Here is a 19959-nt window from a genome sequence, read left to right as displayed (position 1 = left end):
ATTAAGGGGCTAGATGAGTGGCTGAACTATCGGGTTGCCTGGGAGGATGTGGTGAAGAAGCTGCTTCCTGATAAGAACGAGTGGGAGAAGATGATACCAAAACTAACCGGACCAAATAAACACGGTCAGCGTGCATGGAAAGTGCAACATGTATACCAGCATGTCGATGTGTGGCGCTGGTACGTCGAGACAGGGCAGAAGTTCTTCCCTTTGGTCGCAAAACTAGCTCGTGTGTGGTTCGGCCGTAGTATTTCAACTGCCTTTCAAGAAAAAGTTTTATCGGCTGGATCTTTCGTCAAGAGTCGTCAGCGCACTAGGACCGATAACGAGCGTGCCAACGACAGCTGATTCTTCGCCTCAACAGCACATGGAAAAGAGCAAGCATCGTATTTAGTAGCATTTCAGTTTCGTTAGTAGTGATAATAGTAGTGGAAATAGTAGTGATAGTGATATCGCCGTCAGGCAAACTACTAACACATTACAAATCTATATTTTCTAGATCGAGTTATGCATACATCACTATCACTACTGTACTAATCAGAACTTCCACTACTACTGAGCCCTGGTCACAGTAGATTATGTCTAACGTGATCGTCAGATATTTCGTTGTATAAATTTTGTAATTTGCTCGAATGTAATATCCAGAGCTTCCCGGGCGACGCACGGCATCAGTTCGGAGTCGTTACTACAGCTTTACCACAATTACACGATATATGGTTTAGACTAATGCAGCAGCTTGCTGTGTTGTCCCGTAATTCATCGAGTTTATCTTCCGCGAATTTGAAGCCAAACACTTAGACTAAAAATTTGGAAAATCTTGTGGTCGACAAAGTACGACATTTCCAGGAACGGGAGAAAAATACAACGGTGATATGGCGAAGAAGGACGAGAAGAAGCGAGCTCCCAGTAGGAGGGGGTCGAAACAAGTGGGTGTGGCGCTCGCCCAGTCGGTCGCTAACACAGGAATTAGGCTTATAAATGACGCCGTGATGGATATAAACTGATTTGGTGTGTGTAGGACGTCGCTCCACCTTACGCCCGCCTGATTACGTTAGTCTGACACGCGGCTACACGAAGGGTATCCCCGTCACGAAGAACGCCACGGAGAACGCCTTGGAGACCTTCACGCAGGACACCGCATCGGAAATTGAGCCCACAGAACTTATTAAAACGATGGATTTTATCGGGGAGATGAAACCGCCAAATGCACCTCAGACGGGTGATGAAGCCATACACAAATTTACGATGACAAAAGGACCAGCACCGAGTGCAACACAAACATTGAATGTGTCTGCTTCACATGTCAGTTGTCGTGTCAATATCAGCACGGGAAAGCAGAAGGTCCAAGTAGCGTAACCGTCGGCCGACCACCAAAACGATACGCGTCTCGAAGCTCACAATGAGCCAACTAAAGCGGCTGCACATGCACCCAGGAAGTGCAGTGAAGCGAAAGCCACCACTAACTGCGGACTCGAAGTTCTTCGTATCCCTCATCCCAAGCCTCGACACAATAAGAGGAAGAAGCTGACACAGCGCAAGCTAGTAAAGCACGAAAGGCCCCAGAAACTGGCTGCTATTGCGCTTCCGGACAAAAACGTACCGTCATTTTCGCGACTATTGGAATGGGGGAACCACACGACTGACCCGTATCACGTGAGCGAGATACTCGGAAACTACCCTGTGATCATGGATGACGATTTCATGGGCGCCCGAACTCCTCGCAGCTGTCGTGGATTAGTTTGTACGGTTGACTATGACTACAATTTCGTGATTCCTCAGAACCTTGTCATCAAATTGATCGCTGTGGTTGCGGTCGAAAAGAAGAAACCTCAAGGATCAAAGTACTTCAATGTACATCAAGATGTTGAATATCTGGAGGGGTCCACAGCTTTCATTCCTGTGGGTACCCCGCGCTTCACTAGGTTTGTGCTTTTCATGTGTTGTTTCATGTGTTGCTGGAGCTCTGTGCTGCTGGGTGTGTTGCTCACGGGTATGCGTTGCTTTCTGTGTTGTTGCTGGTGGTGGGGTCTACAGAATCGTTGAGTACTTCAGTATTGTCAAGAAGTACAATTCATCGATGGCAGATGTGAACTGGCTGTTATCGACAAAGTGGAAAAAGATCCCCGCACACCCGGAGATATTCGACGAGGAGACCGGAACTGCTGCTCTAATGCATGACTTGTTCCCGGGAGACATCAACAACTGGCGGACGACATCGTGCGTGTACTGGAAAGCGCTTGTCTAAGCTCAATCTTTGGGCTTGATTATGGCGAGGGAACGGTCATAATGGAGAAAATGGCTGGCATGATTGCCCGAGATCGTATGCTGAGTGATACGATTATCGCCTTGGAATTCGATGTATTTGCGAATCGATTGGTAGCTGCTATGCTTTGGACTCATTCGCACCGTCATTGGGCTATCCGAGGCCACCGGAAATTTCTATTGAGAGCTGTAAGTACGTTGGGTTGCCTGTTCATTTGAGCGACATACATTGGGGTGTGATTATTGTCAATATTTCATACCGGACGGAGATGGCGACAGTCACACCGTATTTCTACAAACCACTGTGCTCTACGTCATACAACGACACTCTTGAGCACACCTACGATGCAGTAGTGGCCGCGTTTTTAAGAGTTTGGCACGATTCCACCATGCTAAAAGAGCCATATCCAATCGTAGAGGAGACTGTGTGGCTTTCCGGACCGATACAGCCCGACGGAATTTCTTGCCGTGTATCCAAGTGTATACGATGCTTAAAAATAGCTTGCAATTTTCCCGATGTGCTGTAAGCCATGATGACGTCACTATTATTTGTCTTCGCATTATGTGGATGATCTTAAGGCAACCCGAGGTAACCACGAGAACAAACAAGGTAGCGAAGGCGGTCCAAGACACAGATCTGGAATTACTGGCGACTGTTAAGATGTAACATGTTGTGTTTCGGAAGCCAATTAATTGTAAACTTCTTACTCAATAACCCCGTTCTGGTCCTCATATTCTCAATGCTGCGTGTGGTCAAAGATTGAACTGCAACACTCCTCCAGCACAACCGAGTAAGACATGACGTACTTTGAGCAGCGAACAGGAGCCCCCGCCACGGCTTCAATGCGGGTGGTTTCCTCCATTTCAAGTGAGATCAATGTAGACAGCTCATCGTGCGCATTTAGCAGCTTCGCCGTGTACTTGGCCAATTTTTCAAGCTTTCCTTCCATTAGTTCAATCTGCTGAAGCCGGGACTGAAGCAGCTTTTGGCAAAGCTTGGTCTGGTGAGTTTGAAGAGTCTCCGCTTCACCACGGCTAGCTGCAGTGAGCTCTAGATACTCCGAAGGCGTTGGATGACTAGCAATAGCGCGCATTAAAAAGGGTAGCGTAGCTGATGTCGTCTTCGCTCATTCTTGTCTTCTTTTAAAACGGCCGACTGCGATCTACTAAGAAATTCACAATAGGGGACCAGAAACTTTTCCGGTTCCCGTCATATATCTATTATAAATTACGCCACGAATGTATTTTATTTATTGAACTGGCGAGATGAAATGCACCACCAAACTTTGCCTCACCCAATTACTCAATTTATATGAGCTTTTTTGCTGGAAAGATAACGGTTTCTTCTCTTAAGTAGTCATAATCCGTCTTGAATATCTCGTTCCGCCCAAAAAATCGAGGCTATGTTCATGACATATGATATCAGATGTTTTGGTACTTATTTTTATAATTTTTAATACAATCGACAATAACCATGTCTATGCACATTTCGTTCAAGGAAGTGGGGTTGTCGGTGATGAGTTTAACACGACATCCAGCCATCCCTACGCAGCTCCTGTAGCTAAAACTAACTTATGCAGATGCGCTGCACTCCAAGCTGCATTCTGGCGTAAAGCTTGTCACTTTAGGCTTTTTCGTTTATTAAATATCGCGAGAAATGCTCTGTGCATGCATGATCAGCATCAACTTCCCGACGTTTGAGCTTCCACCAAAATAATAAAAGACGAGAAAGTAAAACAAAATGTGTTTGTCTGTGATCTCTTTGCTACCCTGTTTCCATTGCGGGTCTCCTGACATTAATCCGATAGCTACTTTTGTATTTATGGGCAAAACAAAAAAATGGTGGTGCATTTCATCTCGCCAGTACAATAGCTAATGTTGCTCTCTGTGGCTCTGCTTGTGGCGATGTGGTCTGTTGCGTTGCTATAAGAGCTGCTGTGTTGTCGTTGCCAAGTTGCAGTAGCGCCGTCCCATTAGCTTAGTAACCACTATTATAGCCCAGTTCATGAGCCACTGCTGATTTACATGACATGTAGATCGGCATTGTACTGAACACACCAGGAATGGAAGTGTATTTGAAGCAAGCTTACGCGCAATAGGTATGTCTGCAAAATAATCTTTCCCCGAAAAACTCTCGCCGGCATCGGTACTAAAGCGCTAGCAAAGACTGGAGGTGCGAACTGGTTAAACGCGGTCCATGGTCTCGTCCTGCACCTCGAAGGCCTTTTCGCGCTCCCGAAGTTCAACGTTCACCTGGGCAGTCATGCAGCCCTGCGTGGTGGCATACGTGCACTGCGCGATGCAATTCATGATATCCGCGAGGTCACCCAGCTCTGAAATGCATATGGACAGAAGGCTGCAGATGCAGCTGGCCAGCTGAATGCAGTTGTTGCATCGCTACGAACAGCACAACAACGAAAACAGCAGCACATCCGTTACTTAGAGCTCTCCCTCCCTCTCTCTCTCGGTGAAGACTCAAGGCAACCCCCCCCCCAGCACCACGTACGATAATGCGGTTGTCCCACTTGTCCGGCTGCAGGCGGTAGCGGTCCATGACCATCATGCGCGTGGCCGACACGGCGCAACCATTGCAGCAGAACGCCTGGACAAGCAGCAAAGCATAAAGAAAACATCCAAAGTCAACTTTTTTTCCTACAAAATGATACCACAGACTGGCTGACCTCAAGGCACAGGCAGCCGTTGGGACAGCTGGACTCGCCGCAACGGCCGGAGCGCGCGCACGGCACGATGCCGTCCATGTAGCCCTGACAGCACGTGTAGTTGGTCATATCATAGTTGAGCGCCTTGCGTCGGATAATGATCTGCGCGCAGCAGGGGCACAGGCACGAGCCCAAGCAGCCTGCCAATACACAAGAGCCATGTTAGCTGGAGCTGACTCTGCGGAAAAACCGTCGTCGGGACGTACACATGGGATCAGCACCGGGAGCCTGCATCATTCCCACGTGGAAGGCGCCTGGGTTATCCTTGCGTACATCATCTTCAACGGGATCGCTCGAGCACAGAATGCACATGACTGCAACTGGGTTGAGAAAGCTAGAAGGACTGGACTCGCCACCGCAACTTCGATAGTGCGGAGGAAGTATAGTCAGCAAACAGCTGCTGTGGGTTCACAGGTTCGTTCAAACTGGTAGTATTAAATGCTACTTCCTGGTAGACAAAAACCTTGTTATGCTTCGTTTTGAGTTGGCCAATCGTGGGCATTTCATTAACAGAAAACAATATTTTCATTCTGAATCAGCCAACCAAATCTGCATGTCCAAATAATGAACATTGAACTCAAATTTTTGGTAAAACAAGGATGGACCCTCGTCTGCTCCCTTCACACAAAGCTCAATTAGAAAGCTAAGTGCCCGCCAGCTCTAACTAGACCCGCTTGCAAGGCACAAAGCTAACCCCAGCTGAACGAGGGCCCGGACTAGATCTGTGCTTCCACTGACCAACTACCTGTGACGGACTTGGCTGGTTTCTGACCCTCTGCCAAGAGAGAACCTTAACAGCGCGCTGTGTAGATGTGGCGCAAGCGTCGCGGATCGCTGGGTGGCAGCAACACGCCGCGTGAGTCTCCCAATCTCATGAACTCCAACTCGCTCACGAGCACGCCGTCCTCCATGTCCATCACCAGCAGTAGCCCATTTTTCGGTAGTGACCCCAATGCCAACGACCGCGCACTTGTGTTCCGGGTGGAAGTGCCAAGCCCAGGGCCACTGGGACTGGACCTGCGAGCGCGACACATTGAACGGGACAAACCGCAGCGCGGCGCAGTTGTAAAGGGCTTTCGTCCGCTACAAGGCGAAAAACCTGGATACGTCGAGTCAACGGGCCGCGTCAAGGTAGGCGACATCCTGCAGATTATCCACAAGACGCCAATAGACGACATGCCATTCGAGCAGATCGTTAAACACGCGATGCAGCTTCAGAAAGACCCAGCGGCCTGGCCTCTCGCCATGGAGTTTCGACGCGAGCCCGAGAGACAGGACGTCAGCCACTCCACGTCGTCTAAGCCACGACGCAACAGTTTCTTTCGGTCCTCGATCTCCATGTCAAATCCTGTTCAGGATGCGAATTTCAATGAGAAATTGCAGTACTTTCGTGACTTTTTCGCCACCAGGATACCCACAGGCGGTGCTGCCCCCAAGGAGAAGGAGAAACCTCCTCGGCCGCCCAAATGGGACACCGTTGACGAAATGTATCGGGAATTAATGTCCAAACGTGGAGTACCAGAAGATGTGATGGACGAATTGATTCGTATTGAGTCACTGGAGACCAAATGGCACGTCGTGTGGTACGCGCAGCAGAATGAAAACGGAGACAACACGAAATCGAACGCAATGGAAGCGGAAAAGTTTGCGGAGCATCTGGTGGAGCTGAAATGGGACAACAAGGGCTTGAAGGAACTCGAGGCTCTTCGGGCGAAGATCTCGATCGTGTCGACGGACTGGTTAGAGTCTTTCCTGGCACATTTCGGCTTGGACTACCTTACTATGAAGCTGCCAGACCCGTCTCCATTTCCCATTGAAAATTCCAAGTACGAGAAGGCTACGCGCGTGTGTGAGGTGATCTTGCGAATCTTACGGTCACTCACGCATTTTACCGCAGGAGTGGAGGCGATTACCAACACTCCGGGGCTTGTCAAGCGCGTAGCATTGTGTTTCCACACGGAGAATGGTGACGTGAAGAAGTATACATTGCAGCTGCTTGGAATTGTATGCTACAATAGTGCGGCTGGACATTCTGCTGTTATTGAGGCGTTTGACCATTACAAAGAGACCAAAGGCGAGGCTATTCGCTTCAGTTGTCTGCGTGATGCGCTCAAGTCGACACGGTACTCGTTGGTGTTTAAGGAAGACGTGCTGAGTTTTGTGAATATTATCGTGAATAAGGCCATCCGATTGGAAGATCGACTGGCGATTCGCTCCGACTTTATGGCGCTTAAGATGGCTGGTTATTTCGAAGAGATTCGTGCCAAATCTCTTGCTGTACAACGCACTAAGTACCCCCTCGCTAGTTCCGCTGTGGGTGTCTCGCCTGAAGAAACGTCCAACGGAGTTCCATCTCCAATGCCTGGTGGCCCCGCGACTCCTTCGCCCCTCACGAACAAGCACATTGCAAGGAATACCCCCTCGCCTGTTTCGAGCTCTCGATCCTCTTTATCTCCTATAACTGGGCGTGGTAAGGATCCTGGGACCCCTCTGAGTAGATTTGACTCCTTGAAGACTCTCGGTGGTCGCCGATCGTCAATAAGCAAGGGCGACGATCAAAGCGGCCGTCTTTCAGCGAGCAAGAGCGCACCTCCTTCGCCCATAGATCGGGAGCCAGGAACGCTTTCTCCTGATGGAGCAATCGTCCGTTCTTCGCTTCCACTGGACAGCAAGGCTGGGCCGCGGTTTGGGAATGGGAGCAATAGCATTATCAGCAGCTCGGTGACGCAACTTCGGAACCAACTCGACAACATGGAGAAGCAGATCGATGTGTTCGAACAGTTCATGGAGGACGATCGTAAAGACACGATATATGAGCACACAGATCTGGCCTCGGTGGATAGTGTGTACCAGTCTCTCTTTGACAGTGTGGCGAACGACCCCGAGCTCCAAGCTTGCTTTCTGTCAATTCTACAGCAGTTGCTCTTTATTCCCGGCGATCGCGTGATTGGAAAGGAAATGTGGGCGCTGTCTGAAAAGGTCATGAAGCAGATTACTTTGCTGGCTCCAGTCGAGGAAGTCCGCAATTTCGAGCTGGGGTATGATGACCGCAAGACGCTTTTGAAAATGCGGGACCGGTATGCTCAGTTCTTGCAGAAATGTGCTGACGGAGACCCCTTGTTTCAATTTCGCATGGGCCCGATCATTCTGATTGAGAATAAGGACCGGGACCACGAGGATCTTGCGCTGTCGGACGTTACTGCTGACGAAACTGATGAGGAGGATGCTGCCTCGAGTGTGGCAGCACACGATCACCCGGAGCTGGTGAAGTATTTCAAGCTCCTAAAGATGGGAATGCCTATGCAGCACGTGCAACTTAAGATGAGCAGCGAAAGTCAAACCTTTGATCCGTCAATTCTGGAGACCCCAGATAAGGTGATCCAGCTGACGAAACCTCACGAGAAGAAGGGCACGCGAGCTGAGGAACACGAAAAATTTACAAAGTTTTTTAAGCTCAAGAAGATGGGGATGCCGATGCCACATATTGAGCTGAAAATGTCGGCGGAGGGCCTTGACAGCTCGGTTTTGGAGACACCAGATCTTCTACTTGATGAAGATGGTAATGAAGTGAAAGATGGTGCAGCTGGCACAGGTTTCACTGGCATCCCAGTTAAGGATCATGAAAAGTATGCCAAGTTTTTCAAACTAATGAAGATGGGTATGCCTCTTGAGCATATTCAGCGGAAGGCATCGACTGAAGGACTTGACGCGTCGTTGCTAAGCAAACCTGACCAGCTTCTGGATGAAGATGGTAAGATTTTCGTTCTTGGACAGTCGGAACAAGGTTCTCAGGGAATCCCTGTGAAAGAGCATGAGAAGTTTGCTAAGTTTTTCAAGTTATTGAAGATGGGGATGCCTCTAGAACACATCAAGCTGAAGGCGTCGGCGGAGGGGTTGGACGGTGGGCTTCTATCGACGCCAGACGTGCTTGTAAATGAAGATGGAAGCAAGTTTGTTGCAGCTGCGAGAGCTGCTGCAAAGGGAGTTCCTGTTAAGGATCACGAGAAGTTTGCCAAGTTCTTCAAGCTGATGAAGATGAGAATGCCTATGGAGCACATTAAACTGAAGGCGTCAGCTGAAGGCTTAGATGGAGAGTTGCTGTCTACTCCTGATGTACTGGTGGATGAAGACGGAAAGAAGGTGGACGGGGCTCCAGCCACGCAGGCCAAGGGAACACCTGTGAAGGATCACGAGAAGTTTGCTAAGTTTTTCAGGCTGCTCAAGATGGGAATGCCTATGGAGCACGTAAAGCTGAAAGCTTCTTCCGAGGGTCTCGACGCCAACCTGCTGGAAACGCCCGATAAGTTGGTTGGCGCGGACGGCAAGGAGGTGAAGGGCGAGGATGTCGCTCCAAAGGGTGTTCCTGTCAAGCAGCACGAAAAGTTTGCAAAGTATTTTAAGCTGATAGAGATGGGGATGCCTCTACCCCACATTAAGCTTAAAGCAGCGTCCGAGGGCTTGGATGGCGACCTTCTTGATGCGCCTGACAAACTGGTAGACGAGGATGGGAAGGAAATTAAAGCTGGCAGCGGGAAGAAGGTTGTGATGGCATCCGAACACCCGAGCTACGTCAAGTATTTTAAGTTATTGAAGATGGGCATGCCACGCCCACAGCTGGAGCTCAAGATGAGCGCAGAGTCATTGGACCCGAAAGTCTTAGACACGCCGGATAAGATGATTCCAGAGGATGTGTCTGGAACAGCTCCGAAGGCACCAGTGAAACCTGCTGTGACGGGACCTCCGAAGCCTAAGCTCCGGAACTTGTACTGGGAGGCGGTCAAGAGCGAGGAAACTACTGGTACGATTTGGGAATGTTTTGCGAGAGAAGAGGATAAGAAGAACAAGACTAAGGAGTCTGCGGGTCCTCCGAGCGTCGCAGATCTGTTTGCTGCAAGAGCAAAGAATCAGAAGCCGAAGCCCAAGAAGGACGTGTTAGACAAGTTCGTCGACCAATTGTCGGACATTTTTGTGAACAAGCCTGCCAAAACAAAGGAGACCGAGGCAAAGAAGCCCACGAAGCGGCGAGCACCCACTCGTGTAGCTTTGATCGACGCAAAACGAGCAAACAACATCGGTATCATGCTAGCGCGGTTCCGACTGCCGTACTATAAGCTTCGGAATGCGGTGCTGCTGGTGGATAAGGATCTACTTTCTGTTGAGCGGGTGTCTGCACTGCTTCAGTTTGCCCCTGAGGACGAGGAGCTGGACGCTGTACGAGGTTACACAGGTGATCCGAAGCTACTGGGTGATGCAGAACAGTACTTCCGCGAAATGATTTGTGTGCCCCGGTTAACCACTCGGTTGCAAGCGATTCATGCGACATGGCAGTTTGACGCGTACGTAGGGGAACAGCGAAAGTTAATGGAGTCGGTGTCGAACGCGTGTCGTGAGTTACACGATTGCGAGCCTCTCAAGGATATTTTCCGAGTTGTTTTGTCTCTTGGAAACGCTTTGAATGATGGCACAGCTCGCGGCGGGGCGAAGGGTTTCAGGTTAAACATTCTGCTCAAACTGAATCAGGTGAAGGCTGCTGATAACTCGCTCAACCTGCTCAACTACGTTGCTAAGGTTCTGCGTGCTAAGGACCCGGCGATCCTTGAGTTTGACAAGAGGCTTCCGTCCATTGAGAGCGCAAGTCGAGTAACCACTCAGATGCTTAAGGCAGGCGAAAGTGCAGTACGCAAGGCTGCGAATCTCATCTGCAACGAACTCGAAGTGCACGCGAAGTTGCCAGAGAAGGAGTACCCGCAGCCTAATCCAGTGGCAGACTCTGAGGAGGAACCGCAGAAGATCTCAGATCGCTTCCAGGAGGTTGTCAAGCCTTTCGCTGACCGCGCGAAAAAAGCTTCCGAGCAAATCGCCGAGGGCTTAGAGAGCATGACGAAGCGCTTTGAGGAGACGGCGTCGTTCTACGGCGAAGATCCGTCGAGTCCAGACTGTGGACCCGATGCGTTCTTCTCCATCTTCTATTCATTCGCCAAGGTGCTTCAGTCAGCTGATCGTGACAATGAGCGCAAACGCATTGCTGAGGAGCGAAGGATCCGGCGTGAGGAGGAGACCAAGAAGCGTCTGGAGCAACTCAAACTGAAGAAAAAGAAGAGTAGCTTTGCGGCGTTGAAGACTGGCGACGTTGACGACATTGTGTCCAAGATCCGCGCCAAGCGTGTAGAAGAGAAGCGGCGCGAGATGCTCGCGGTAAATGGGTCCGCACCTCCTTCATCGACGGGGTCAAATCGGGGATCAGCTAATGTGCCACGCAGTAGTTCCAGCAACAACTTTAAAGCTGCCGCAGCCGCAGTGCCCACACCTGCCATGGATGCCGTATAAGTTGGCGTGTGTGCGTATTCGTTCGTATGATCAAAAGCAATGGGGAGTAGCATGTTTGTGCAAATGCAACTACCAAGATATGACCAACCGTCTGTTGTTGACATGTGAAGAAGTTGGAGTATTTTAATTCGTAGTTCGAAGTACTATTTCGTTAGTTCGAAGAACTATCTTAGGGCCGTTTGTGACCGTACGACCTTCGGTCAACCTTCGACGGTCAGCGGCCGTTTGTGACCGTACGACCTTCGGTCAACCTTACGACGGTCAACGTCGCTACATTCATCATTCATGCAACAACGCAGTGGATTTCTCAAGAGAAGGCAACAGGCACCGAACAGAGCAGATCGGAACGGGAAATCGGCGGGTGCGGGAGCTGACGGGTGGCCGGCGCCGTAGCTCGGTGATATGCGTACGCGGTGAGTGAATGTGTATATGCCTGGTATGGAGGGTGACGTCTGCAGGAATATTTGCTGATCGTGTCTTGAGGGCCGGACTAGGCGGCATGCACAGGGGTGGTTGTGGAGAAGGATGTCATGTGATACGCTGTGTATGGCTCCTGACGGTGGAGCGCGAGGATGCGCGTCGCGGAGTGATTGTTTGATCCATGGATAGCTCGCAATAGCGGAGCCGTACAGGTGAGCTCGACATACAGCATTATGAATTGATTTATTGCACATGGTGTGGTTGCATTCGCTTACAATTGTGTTCGTGCAAAGGTGATCGCTACTTATCTGATTGTTGTGGTTCATTTCGACTTTGAGGATCGTTTCGATTGCGGCATTGGTCCTCCACATCGGCGATCAGTGGCAGGTAAAATTCCCTCAACGTTGCGCTGCTGAGACTGTTGAGGCGTTCTTCATCACGGAGTGCGTGATCGGACGGCTTCGACCACTCCACAAGCTTCGGGGTTAGTGGTTTAAGTGCGATCAATCCGTTGCGAGTCGTAACCCACGAGACAAGCAAGTATGTTTGTGTTGGTTTGTTGACCAGCGGCTGCGTCGATTTCCAGTCCATGACAATCATGGACTGCAGTGTTTCTCCTTGAACTTTATATGCAGTCGATCCAAACGCGCGTGCAAAGGGGACTGCTGCGGACGTACCTTGACGTAGCGCGGCTGCCCATCTGGAGCCGTTATCAGTTTGATAGTGGCTTTCGTGTACGCTTCCGTTGTAAAAAACACTGGAAAGAGCGCAGGGTCATGCCCAGGTCGAATCGGAGCAGCATGTGGCCTCGGCACGCGAATGAGTGCGTAGTCTGGAGGCTGACTTGGCAGTTGGACGACCGTGGAAGTGGCGCCGTCGCGAACAAGTCGATAACGGGTGCCCGCAGGGAAGTGGACGTACTCGAGCGTTCCAAGCGTGCCGTTCGCTATACCCTTGGATGTGGCTACATTTTGAGTCACCTGAATGGGCATTCCTTGTACTAGATCGAGGAATGGAGCCATCCTACCGAACCTGTTATCTGGGAGACTTAGCACGTAGCAGAGGTCGCTCCGGCTGAGACCGTTAAGCGCGCCCTTGAAATTTGCGACCACGCGGAAAGGGTATACGTCGTTTGGTAGCTTGGCTGCGGTTTCCTTTATGAACGCATTGTTGATCGCCAACCGCGTCGAATTCTCCGGTGTGACGAAAACTACAGAGGCCACGGTTTCATCCTGAAGATGCTGCACGTTATCACGATCGTGTGTGGCTCGCACGACGCGCGCGTTGATCATGTCGACGAACGCTGAGGTCCAGTGCCCTAGGCGCGCATTTCGGCAGCCCTCTCCCCATTCGGGGTCGTTACGAAAGCGCACGCACTCGTCAAGAATAATTACCACCGTGAACCTGCGCCAGAGCTCGAACCCTCCGACGTCAACCGTGTTCGGCTTTGCCTTGCCGATGGGGTCTAGATAGATTGGGTCTGACTTTACGGGCGGCATTTGCAAAAAGTCACCAACCAACACGACGTGAATACCACCAAACGGGATGTTCTCGATCTGCATGTATCGACGGAGAAGCTTGTCGAGTTTGACCCATTCAGCCTTGCTCATCATGGACACTTCGTCGATGAGCAGCAGATCAAGTGGCGCGAATTTTTTCATTTTTATGGCGTGTTCCAGCCGTACCAGAAAACTTGCAAGCGTTCGCCCACTGATCAGCGTGGCCGCCTTTCCAGTCAATGCTGCTTTGACAAGGGAGTTGGTGCGGTGCCAACCGGAGCAAAATGCACTGACGGCATCGACGACACGACTCTTGCCGGTGCCACCGGCCCCACCGAGGAACATGAGTAGCTGGTCGTCTCGTAGTCGCGACGCGAAGTCGTGAGCGCGATAGTCAGCCGACTTGTGAATATTGGCACGCTCTTGCTGTTGGAAACGCCGAAGCAGTGCTCTTGCTATCAGCAAGAACGCTACATGTTGACGTCGATTGAGCGTGAATGCTGTGGAGACGTCGTTAATGCTAGGGTAGGGTCGCAGAGGTGGTGTTGGGCAGCCATGCTGCTGGTTTGGCGGAGACCACTTCCCGCCCGACTTGAGCGCGCTCTGGATGAGCTCAATCACGTCGGCGCGCCGTTCACCGCATGGAAGTCCGGTCAAGGAAGACTCAGCTTCGTCGCTCATTGGATCCTTGACCCATTCCTGCAACTCTGCCACTGACAAACCCGGTTCGCGCTCATCATTGCCGAAATCAATTGCCGCGCGAGCTGCACTTTCTGCTGTCGGACCCAGCAGTCCTTGGTGAACAATACTCGCCAGCAATGAACCAGTTCGCGTAGTCGGGAAAACCGGCAGGCTTCCACCGTCAGCAGCATCGTCTTCAGCGAAAACATGGCAAAAATCGTCGATTCTTCCGCCGTCTACGGAAGTGTCGTTGTCGCATTGCATGTTGGCAACGGCACCATCAATATCGTTGCGACTCCCAATCAGCTCGTCACTATCAGCTTCATAATCTATGCGATTACTACCGGATTTTCCGTCCTCCTGCGCTAACGTTGATGCATGGTAGTAATCATCCATGTTCGCCATGACTTTGCGAATGAAACTCGTCGGCGTAGATTCCCACTGAAAGTATGCGTCAACCCATGCAGCCTCGTTTGCCGGTTCACTGACCAAATCCAGGACGGTATGAAATGGCTTGAAGCGTACCAATGCGCACTGAGCACGTTTGACAACAAGCTCGAGAGGTGTTTTTGAGTCCACGTACGGCATGCGCGCACCCGTGATGACTGGAACCGCTTCGAGTTGATGATGCCCTATGCGATGCGTACTATAGAGTGGCTGGCCGATCAAAAACATATCGGATCTTGCCGTCGACTTCGATTGCTTGCAGCGAAACCACGTCATAACGAATTCGTAAAGGCTCGTGCGGCCTAGCGACAATGGTCGAAAGATATAGTCGTCGAGGAAGGAGGCGGCGCGAAACGTGACATTGGACTCGCCTTCTTGGAGCTCGACGAGGTTGCACGAATGCGTGTCGTGCTGAATCAACTCGCGCAAAACGTCATAGAGAGGGAGAGATGTACAGGAAGCGCTCATGTATGCGCATGAGCCGCGCAGCAGATACAGCGCTGCGAGGGGACCTGCGATTTCCCGTCGATTGGTCAGCGCAAAAGCCATGGATGCAACGCGAGTACGTCCGACCGCTGAGTGTTCCGGCCGTGATGTCTGCTTTTGCAGCTCTCGGATCTCTCGACGCTTGAAAGCTGCTAAAGCTACGGCCGTGACAGCGTCGACCTCATTTTGTATTTTGGTAGCATACTTGGTGGCATAATAGATGCGCAGGAGCGCCTCGAGCCGCCGATTAAGACTTGGATATCATGATTGGACTTGAACGCCAGCATCATGGTAGCATTGTAGCCATTGATGTATTCGAACGGTGGCCGCCTTGCCAGCACGACACCAGCGCTAGTGCATGATGTGCTGGCAACTCGCACGCGTGGGAAACGATACCGACATTGTCCTGGAGCGGAAACGCGGCTACTTTTGAAGCAGCTTCCGACATGCGACCACCAGTGGAGATTCAGCATGGAAACGAGCATTGACACCGCGAACGCGGTAGCGTTTGGCGTCCAGCGCTCATCCTCGACCGATGGCGGCAACGTCATGATAGCTTGAGCTACGTTGTCGTCGCAGAAGGCGTCGTCTTCACGCTGTTCGCTACGGTTTGGTACAGCATTCAGCGTACGCAAGTACTCACCGCACGTGTCGTCGACACTGTCCCTTGTCGCTAAAATCATGTCTCGATGAAAGACTGCAGCCTTTGCTGCACCAACACTGCCTCGACAGTTGATTTCCATATACACGGCAGCGTTGAGTTCCTCCGACGAATACGTTCGCAACTGTGGAGGCGATGTCGATGGTCGTTGCTGGAGAATAGCGCGTCGAAGCACGTGCTGAGAGCTCATCTTGGTGGCACATTGAGGACACTGAACGAGCAATGGTTCTGCTCGAGCACTGCCTCGACATGCGTTTGGGCTCTCGTACGCCTCAGGTGGTATCGGCAGCGCTTGCAAGTCGTCAAACGAGTGCCCGCAAAAATGGCAGCTCACTGCGACGTCAAGCGGCAACGAGGTGCTGGGCGTAAGCTGCGATGTCGCGGTAGTACTGATCGCCGTGTTCAGCTGTGGCTTGGATAAATGCGTCGGTGTTCGGTGGTGCATTGGCGAGCCAGATGAGGAAATGAGCATGCAATGTACCGCCCTGAGTTTCCACAACGCCGAAGTAGGCTTTGACGTCACTAAAGAGTCCGGCAAAGGCTTTGGTCTTCATTTGCTTAGGAGGCGTGCCGAGCACGAGCTCGATGAAAGCATCCATATTGTGCATGAACAGTCGAGCGGATGCAACATCGTTGCGTAGACTTGCACTGTGGAGTGCTGACCGTCTGGGCAGCTCAGCCAGATTGGAGTCGAAGAGTGTATCGACTGACGAGATGCCCGTGTCGTGCGCCATTACAAACGACTCGGCAACGTTGGGCGTGAGCGTCACAAAGAGAGCGGGCTGCCCGTACCTGGCCTGGTAGGCAAATGCGCGACGACGACACTGTGCCCGCTCGGCGTCACTCCCCCAAACAACACCGCTGCTGATCTCAACTGTCTTCAAGAAGTCACTGTCACCGGAACTGTCGTCGTGTATCGCTGTCGCTCGACCTTGGCGGTGCAGCTCTCTTTTTTGGAGCGCTTCTATCAACGAGGCTTCGAAGATGGCACTGTACCGCTCGAATCGGGCAGGATCGCGTTGGCATTTGAGCGCAACATGCAGATACATGCGCTGGAGAGTGAGATGGTCAAAACTCACTAGTGTGAACAGCTCGTCTTCAGCGAATCGTCGCGTACTCAGCTGGCTGTAATGACGGATGCAAGCTTCTAGTGATACTGGAATCCGCCGCTGCTCATTGGGATGACCTCTACCGTACGGAAAGAGGTGTGGGAACATGCGCGCGAGCAGCAAATTCTTCTTGCCGGCAAACCGACTTGAGTGTCGAACCAAAAACTGAGGCTGCGATGTGTTTTGGGTCGGCAGCTCAACAACTTGAACTGGAGTAGGTGATATGTCCTGCGTGATGACTTCGCGGTCGTCCGTAATAAACACCACGCTATGCTCCACGACATCGGTCTCTCCACCGGTCCCACAACTCCTAGCGACGCTGCCCACACGATTGCTCTCAGCATCGATATCGTTGACGTCAACGTCGACATCGATCTCCTCGGAAATTAAGTGCTCTGCCTCCGTTTCAACCGCTAGACCTGAGCAATTAATGGCAACGTCCTCATACAGCGCGTTGTACTCACAGTAGAAGGCCAGTAAATCTTCAACCAATTGACGACGAACGAGGTGCATTTGCCGAATGCGAGCTTGCTGCTCGGTAGTGAACGGACCTGCCATCACAATTCGGTAGCAACTGATGTTGCGGGCCGATGTGGGCAACAGCGTCAGAGCGGGGCCCGGCATCGAGTCGAATGCGAGACAGTGCGAGCGGATTGCGCGCCACCGCGCATAACCCGCGTCACAGCAACGATCGAGACAGTCTGCGTCATGAAACGCTCCGGTAGCGTAGCACTGGCGAGATGACTCGGCAGCGAACCAACATAAAACCCGTTCTTGATAGCAAATTTCGGCAGCAACTGCTTCGCTAAGCTGGTATTGCATTCTCCACACACTTGAATGTAGCCAGCTGGATGAACACCGCGTTTTGACAGCAACATTCCACCTAAACAAGCAAACAGCCCCGAGCAGTCGTACTCGGCTGTTAAACGTGGCGGCAAGTGCTCGTCGGTACTCGACAGCAGTATTTGCATCTGCTTAATGCGATCGCAATCGTCGCCAACTGAAACCATGGTCATCGACTTGCGCAACTTCATACAGTCGCACACGGCGCATGTTGCATCATCGAGTCCGGACGGCCCAAGTTTCAATCTTAATCGATGTAAAACCTCTTCTTTCGTAATCTTAGTCACGGGACGGAGAGTCGGAGCACCACCGTCTAGCCAGCTTTGATGCGGTTCCCCATTGGATTGACATTGATCCTTGCAACCAATAGCCGTACGGGCACGGTGTTGTCGCTCACGCTGTCGGCGTAGTCTTTCGGCTCTCTGCTCAGTGCTCTCACGTGCTCGACTACGTTGAACAGCGAGCCTGTGTCGCTCTCGCCGTTCTTCAGCGCTGAAGACCATAAATCGTGCCCAACACGTGAAGCTGTTGACACCAACACAAGCAATTCTTGTAGCTTTGGGAACCGGCTAACAACAGCCCACAACTCGGAAAGCTAGCGACCAAACTTACACTTGTACATGCTCACGTTCGCCTCAACGATTCGGACAGTCTCGAAAACTACTGGGCATTGCTCAGTCCTAACGGTGCGAAATAAGTTTGGTTCTCCAAGTGAGGTACGACGCGCGGGACAGGCATACCGTTGTTGAGCTATGCTGCACGACATTGTCCTCGTCGCAAACGTTTAAGAACTGATGCTCACAACATCATATAAAATCTTGCTTCGATGCTCCATGCTTTCCGCTGCGATCGCCTTGTCCCTTTCAGGAGCAAACGCGTGAACAGACCACAGAGCACACACTCCATTCAGCCCGAGCCAGGATTCTCTTCTTCCGACAGCAATGCCACCAAAGAAACAGCGCGACAAAGACGCAGTCGACAAGCAAGTACCAGACAACGTGATGATCGAGCCTCGGTCTACGCCGACAATGAAGCACGATCCAGTGTTAGCCATGAACGATCACCCAACGATGAGCTACCAGTCGCCCCTATAAGGCTCGAGAGCACGATCGAGAATCACAGCCGAATGATTTTCGATACAGTCGACGGTACGTACGTAACCGGGTTAAAGCTTGGCATGCATCACAACGACTATTCTAGATTATTAACGAAGGGAGTACTTGCTGCCAAATAGATCTGCGCGAGTTTATCATGCACAGCGACGGCAACGACAAGGAAGTGTGCGCGTCCGTGCGCATCAAGGCGCGTCTTCTTTGGATGGCGTCCGACACAGTCCGAGGTCTACGCTTTTTACGACTCTACTTTGGCGAATGTCAGGCGCCAGAACCGTTGCAGCAGCAACAGCAGGTAATCAACCATAGACAGCATGAACATCTCGCTACACTCTCACATAGTGTATGCCTCAGGCCTTCAAGCAGGCGCAACAGGACGACCCATTCGAAGCAAACCAATTCCTCATCTCTGTCTCGCTTATCAAAGTGAACATCGACGACCCCAAGCTTCCACGTCCAGGAGATGTAGTGATGATCACACCGTTCAAACTCAACGTCTACCGCAACTGCTGTCAAATCGATGCCAAACTGTACGGCCTCACTAAGATCAACATTTCGTGAAGTCACACCACATCGCATCAAGTAGCATCGGCACACTCTTCACCCATATCAAACGCCACAGTCAGTTAGTGAGCCGCCTACCCATTTCATTTCGCAAGTACGTCAATCAGTCAATCGATGTATGCTTCTTTCCAATTCTCTTTATCTTCTTCCTCTTCATTCACCAACCCAAAAAAACTCTCGATGTTTGAGAACTACGCTTCTCGGGCTTCAGCCCGTACGCCAATCGTTTGGGGGTCTCAGGACTCTCTTGTGATCGAACGACATTCGAGCCCCTCAACTGGAACGAAGACAAGGTTCCTCCGCGAGCCGGTAAAACCTCGAGAACTAAATTCTCGAGGTTATAATGGTTCATTTGAGGAGTCAGGAACATGTTCGTTCGCGACCTTTCAACGAAACCACTGCGCTTCATTATCGGGAGCCGAGCTCCAGAAAGGTGCCAAACTGGTTCTCTGGTTTTCCAAGTGAAGATGAAAAACCGATATGGAATCGAAAACCTAGTCGGCCGAGAACTGTCCGTTTTAAAAATACAAAACGGTCGAATTGTTCTGAAGGTCCCCATTGGGGGCCTTCAGAAAATGACGCAAAGCACAATTCAATAGGCATTTGCGTGCAGAAATGCGATAGCCAACAAGTGCATTTGTGACGATATTTGCGATTCAAATCTCTAAGAGAAAATCACACAAATTTGCCACGCTCGAACCTCGCCTATGGCAGTGAATACTGCGTTTGCGACAAAATCAGCTACGCACCAACGCCGCTGTAGGAAGGTTTTGTTGCTGCATCTTCTTAGAAGTAGCTTCAAGGAGCGGTGTAGCAGAAGATCTACGA

The 19959-nt window shown here is 51.2% G+C and overlaps 2 protein-coding genes across 2 annotated transcripts; one reads left to right on the top strand and one right to left on the bottom strand.

Annotated features, from left to right (window-relative positions):
* Positions 1-4305: 4305 nt before the first annotated feature.
* Positions 4306-5370, bottom strand: PITG_04530 (uncharacterized protein; the record flags this gene model as incomplete). Its single annotated transcript, XM_002905257.1, has 4 exons — positions 4306-4659; positions 4769-4864; positions 4944-5122; positions 5189-5370. 4 exons carry the CDS (start codon positions 5292-5294, stop codon positions 4447-4449), a joined length of 594 nt encoding a protein of 197 aa, XP_002905303.1.
* Positions 5371-5546: 176 nt separating this feature from the next.
* Positions 5547-11393, top strand: PITG_04529 (formin-homology 2 domain-containing protein; the record flags this gene model as incomplete). The annotated part of the gene is made up of 2 exons (XM_002905256.1): positions 5547-5570; positions 5793-11393. 2 exons carry the CDS (start codon positions 5547-5549, stop codon positions 11307-11309), a joined length of 5541 nt encoding a protein of 1846 aa, XP_002905302.1.
* Positions 11394-19959: the final 8566 nt, after the last annotated feature.

Source organism: Phytophthora infestans, genomic scaffold (assembly GCF_000142945.1).
Source record: "Phytophthora infestans T30-4 supercont1.6 genomic scaffold, whole genome shotgun sequence".
In the NCBI taxonomy this organism is placed as follows: Eukaryota; Oomycota; class Peronosporomycetes; order Peronosporales; family Peronosporaceae; genus Phytophthora; species Phytophthora infestans.
This window is presented reverse-complemented; position numbering and strand designations above follow the sequence as displayed.